Here is a 5,319-nt window from a genome sequence, read left to right as displayed (position 1 = left end):
CTTTTTGGCATACCTAGCATGAGGCGCAAGACGTACGGTCAGCTGCATAAGTAGATATACACTTCTGTACCTTGTCAAACTGACGAACCGCCAATGTTTGAATTTGATAGGCGATTTCAGATTGACAAGGTACAAAAATGTATAGCAGTGCTACTTATACAGCTGACTGTACAAGATATGAAGGGTCAAAAAAATTCACGTTTCATTCAAGCTTTTTGTCAAGTCTTGTTTTGCGCGTCTTGTCAGTGCCAGGTATGCTGAAATAGCTTAAAACTTTTGATTGAGGAATAGCTGGGAATAGGTGATTAAACTTCCTAGATTCATTTTCTTATTGAAATAGTCAAGTATGTCCTGTTTTATGTGTAGCAATTGTTTATGCATTATGCTCTATGAAGTCTATAAGATTAAGGTATTATCAACGTTTGTGTTCACAAAAAAACATTGTATTTACAGTTTATTTTACTAGTCGTAGTATTGAAGTAGCATAGCATGTGTTTATCATTAATATTTAAATGTTTAGTAACTATTAAATAACATGGCCATATTAATTAAATTTTAAAGAAAATTCTTTGACTTCAACTTTGACTGAGAATATTTCTTGCCGGATTTACATATATAAATTAAGTAAAATTATTAATTTATTTATGTAGAGAGCTATATCAACTTTTATATCGATGTATAAAATATCAAATGAAACCAAATATACTATTATAATGTTTACAATTTTATTACGAAAATGTAATATAAAATTATTTTGAATACAATAAAGATTGTTGTCTAATTAATAGTTTTTCTCATATAAACCAGCAAAATTTTTGTAGAACGTTGCACTATTGCATCTGTACATTATATTTTGCTAGTACAAAAAGCGGTCGTGTGCGGGCACCCTAAATCAGTCCCCCCAGTTAAATTCTTCCATCAACAGTAAGGGTGAGGCTATATCAGTGCGTTTCTCGTAGTTTTCTATATATTTTCTATGTTCGTTCGTTTGCGTCGACGTAACGCACTAATGGGGCTTCACCCTAAAGGTTATTTTACACTATTCGGCTCAGTCTATGATCAATGATCACTAGAGAATGACACCCATTCTATTCCATCCTATTCTCTCGAATGAGTCGAATGTAACATTTATACATATCCCCTTAAGATATAAACTGCCTGCAATACTTCACACCATAATGCCATGTTTACGCAACACACTAACATCGATCACACTCTCATCCACTTCCTGTTCAGGATGGTGTATCAAGTGCAACAGTATCTTCACATCTTGCTTAGACGACCACTGACACACCGCACAAGTGAATTTCACATTCACATCTTTCACTTTCGTCTTACACGCTTTACTGTGCACTTTGTAATTGACCGACGACTTAGTTTTGTAACTGCACATTTTACACTTGTAGATTTTTAACCCCTTGTGTGCACGCATGTGCCGTTTCATTTCGTCTGCGTCCTCAGATTTAAAGTCACATTTATTGCACTCGTTGTCCGAGCATTTTTTCTCGTGGCTTTTTAGTGACGAAGGGTTTTGGGCTATGAAGCCACAGTTTTGACAGCGCAGTGGGTTGTCAGGTCGGTGGATTAACTCGTGCTTTTTCATATTCTTCTTTGATGCGCTTCTGTGGCTGCAATACGAGCATTTAAAAGGTTTAATACCTTGATGTATTCTGACATGTTCTTCAAACATAGTTTTGTTAGACGTAGAATAGTCACACATGTAGCAGCTAAAAGGATTGACACCTCTGTGTATTTTTTTGATGTGCCTCTGCAGTTTTTCATCGGTTTCTGCAGCAAACCGCGGGCATTCTGGACATTTGAACGTTTTTGGCTGGATCACAAGAAGTGTTGAGTTCTCTTCTGCAATGGATGCTGTTTGTTGGGGTGTCGGCTCTACAGTGGACTCTTCTTGGCTGAAACAGTGGAATAAATTATTGTTAATATCATAACTAGACCAGAGTCAAATCATAATTATAGTTTCCTTGCTAATGTACAGATAAGTCCCGTAGGGCTACTTATGGTGCAAAAAGAACATAAAATCCACCACATTACAGGGTTTCTTACAGGGACTATCAAATAACCCTCCATTATACTTTAGAAGAAACTCATTTACATCAATATATTGGTAAGAGCTAAAAGCTGTCACTGTGTAGTTCTGATGATGAACAATGCCCACCTTTTACAACCACTCTCCACAGCATCAGTCTCCATCACACTCGGCTCAGCTAGTTGCATGATGTGTATCTGCTGCACGGGCGGCGGCTGGCAGAAGTCTACGGGCAGCGTGTAAGGCTCTGGCCCGGTGCCCACGTCTATGAATATTGTTGTACTGGATGGTGCTGACTCCATCTTGCTGACTGGAGGACACTGGAATATTATATTTGTAATCTTTAGTTTTAATAAATATTTTCAAATTTTCATTACATTCTTGTTTTTAATTTAACCATTTTGTGATATTATGACATTTAGTTTTATATTCAAATCCAGGACCTTTGGCACTTTAGTACAGCTACACTCTAATGTGGAGTGTGTAAAATTGCAAACAAATCAGCCCTGCTATAATGCATGCATATACATTACGAAACAATATCAATATTGCATACAAATGGAATGCATAGAAATAAATTTAAAAATGCAAAATTATACTATCTCAACCTTCATAGGTTTGTCAATACACCTTATAAAACAGCAGCAATTTAGTGTCGCCGCACACGGGCCACCGGCCACAGCCCAAACACCGTCACGAGAAGCTTTTGTATAGAAACGATTTGTAGCGTGTGGCCGCCACCGGCGTCAACCGTGTGCGGCGAGTCCATATAAAATATAAGAAAATTACAGGAAATATGTCAGTCTCGGCGTTTTGGAGTTGTGGCCGGTGGCCCGTGTGCAGGGAGCCTTATATGATTGTTATTAATTTCATCTGCAGCTGTTATACTTAAAATAACGAATTGGAGGTTAGGTACTTGAAACCTAAGTATATGGACATATAATGGGATAGTAGCCTAGTGTGTGGTAGAAACGGACTGGCTGAGTTTGAACAATCGGAGAAAATAAAATAATTAATTGGATAGGTACAACAACGTATCTCCTGCATTTGGGAAGGAACCCTGAAAGTGCCTTAAATAGTTATAAAAGTACCTAATCCTGGATGATTGTTACCTGTAAATCTTGAAGAATAATTTACACATGTAGTTTCTATCACAATGAATGGTAAACTATGATTTTAGGTGGATTTTACAAAAGATTCAGAAAACAACAAACAGACCGACAAACAGTAAACAAAACAAGCGCAGGCCACAGACAGACTAAAATATTTGACATATATTGACAATTGACAGCCACGACCATAGAGAAAATAAACTAGCCACGACCACAGACTACAATGGTAAAGTTTCCTTTAGAACAATAACTTTTGAAAAACTTTGCACAACTATGTGTAAAGTGAATAGATAGCGTGGTTTAATAATACATATAACTTTTCGGTTATTATTCTCAGATACACACCTTTGACACCCTCTACCACAGAGTAACTATAGCCGATGAGCAAGTGCAACATATTTTTTTTTCACTCTACCCTCAGCATACCAACCTCAAATGAAATTAGTTAAAATAGGCGGTTGTTGTACTCAGTAAAAAGTTCTAAAATCAGTAAAACACCTTCCAACCATGTCGCTCCCACCGCTAAGGCAACCGAAACACTTCCAATACAAACCACTTGAACACTCCAAACAGAAGGAAGTCTCAAAAACGCCGGTCGACTATGTTATCGTGACTTTAAAATCCGATTCTAAGTTAGTGGTGGCTTCAGACGCCTATCACGGCATCCTGATGGTTGGGGGTATGTTTAAATGCGTCGTTTGTGACGTTAGTATGGAGAATATGAATATAAAGGATCTTCACAAGCTGAGTCCGCAACATAAGAAAAAGCTGATGGAGTGTCCGCATTTGGAAGACTTCTCTATTCATTTGTTGAGGCAGGTTAGTCACACGATCACGTTATGTAGATTGATATGGTTCCTCCATCTATTTAGTAATACATTATACAGATGAATAAAACCATGGGTGCTTTTCCACAAGAGATGACATGGCTATGGATGCGTTTGATATTCACCAATCATAATATTCATTTGTCCACATAAGAGGATTTCTAATTTTCATCTCATTGCATAGCATAGCACATTTCTGGTGGAAAGGCAGCCTAAAGAAACCAATTTAAAGCATCTTTGAATGTCTCTTCTATCCATATTTGTTATTAACTTAAATACTAAAGCCCCCACCTTTTTCCTTATAAGAGTTCTTAGGTAGTATGTCAGTAAAAACCACCATATCTTTTAACAAATATCTGCCTCAACCTCAGTCACTAGCCACTACTGCAACTGGTTTCCATTTTAAACAAAGACACTGTTTTCAGGTAAATCCCGATAACTACTACTGCACAATATGTAATGTGGTTGTCTCTAAGTACATAACGGTGCGGCACGTCAGCACCGAGGCACATAAGGAAGAACTGAATAAAGCCAAGAACAGGGCAGCTTTTTATAAGTCTGTTGATTAGATTTGTAAATATAAATATTATCGGTGATTTAGTTGCTTGATGTAAGAAATATGTTAATAAATGTTTGATATAATAGTTCTCCTTTCTATTTCCATATTATAGTTTTAGCTTCCTAATAATCCTAACGTCACATTACACAATATCAAAAATAAAACACAAATTGAATTTAAACTTAAATTTATTCACAAGAGAAATTAAAACTAAACTAGCGCCTTCGTTTCTTTGACCTTTTCTTTATTTTTTTCTTGATTGTATTGTTCATTTTGGCGATTTTCCTCTTGTGAAGCCACACGGGGTACTGTCCATTTTCATCTTTGAGTGTTTTGCTGCTGAATACTCGTTTTTTGCCATCCTCATCTGCCACTTGGACTTTCTCGTCGTCAGAACTCATTGCCTCGTCTTCTTCTTCTTCCGCTGCGGCCTCGACCTTCTTCTTCTTGCTTTTGGCCTTCTTTGTGACCTCGCCAGCGTCCAAGAAAATCACTTGTTCTTCATTCTGGTCAGCCTCCATAACCTCACTTTCCGCAGGTTTGCTTTCATCGTCCTTTATTCCCAGGGTCTTCTTCAATCTGGCTAGTTCTTTCACGGCATACCTTTCCCGCTTTATGGCCCTGCATTTCCGCTTCCATTTACTTCTGATAGACTTGGCCATGGTGTTTTTATTAATGAAAATATAAACAAAAACGTGCCCGTGTGGGTCACGTCAAATGAAAAGGAATTGTTTTTTTTTGTATCGTACTATTCGTACTAATGTCAAATTCAAT

The 5,319-nt window shown here is 37.3% G+C and overlaps 3 protein-coding genes across 3 annotated transcripts; 1 reads left to right on the top strand and 2 right to left on the bottom strand.

Annotated features, from left to right (window-relative positions):
- Positions 1-859: 859 nt before the first annotated feature.
- On the bottom strand, positions 860-2,860 carry LOC105397668 (zinc finger protein 64). The gene is made up of 2 exons (XM_011569685.3): positions 2,177-2,860; positions 860-1,913 (listed from the first exon to the last, which is right to left on the bottom strand). Exons 1-2 carry the CDS (start codon positions 2,347-2,349, stop codon positions 1,169-1,171), a joined length of 918 nt encoding a protein of 305 aa, XP_011567987.3. The 5' UTR covers positions 2,350-2,860; the 3' UTR covers positions 860-1,168.
- A 704-nt stretch (positions 2,861-3,564) lies between these two features.
- LOC125489189 lies at positions 3,565-4,644 on the top strand. The gene is made up of 2 exons (XM_048624182.1): positions 3,565-3,978; positions 4,412-4,644. Exons 1-2 carry the CDS (start codon positions 3,667-3,669, stop codon positions 4,553-4,555), a joined length of 456 nt encoding a protein of 151 aa, XP_048480139.1. The 5' UTR covers positions 3,565-3,666; the 3' UTR covers positions 4,556-4,644.
- A 71-nt stretch (positions 4,645-4,715) lies between these two features.
- LOC105397667 (protein LLP homolog) lies at positions 4,716-5,280 on the bottom strand. The gene has a single exon (XM_011569684.3). The coding sequence runs from the start codon at positions 5,205-5,207 to the stop codon at positions 4,761-4,763; it is 447 nt and encodes a 148-aa protein (XP_011567986.3). The 5' UTR covers positions 5,208-5,280; the 3' UTR covers positions 4,716-4,760.
- Between the last annotated feature and the right edge of the window lie 39 nt (positions 5,281-5,319).

The sequence above is a fragment of the Plutella xylostella genome, chromosome 11 (assembly GCF_932276165.1).
Source record: "Plutella xylostella chromosome 11, ilPluXylo3.1, whole genome shotgun sequence".
NCBI lineage: Eukaryota > Metazoa > Arthropoda > Insecta > Lepidoptera > Plutellidae > Plutella > Plutella xylostella.
The sequence above is the reverse complement of the archived record's forward strand: the minus strand, read 5'-3'. Positions and strand labels throughout refer to the sequence as shown.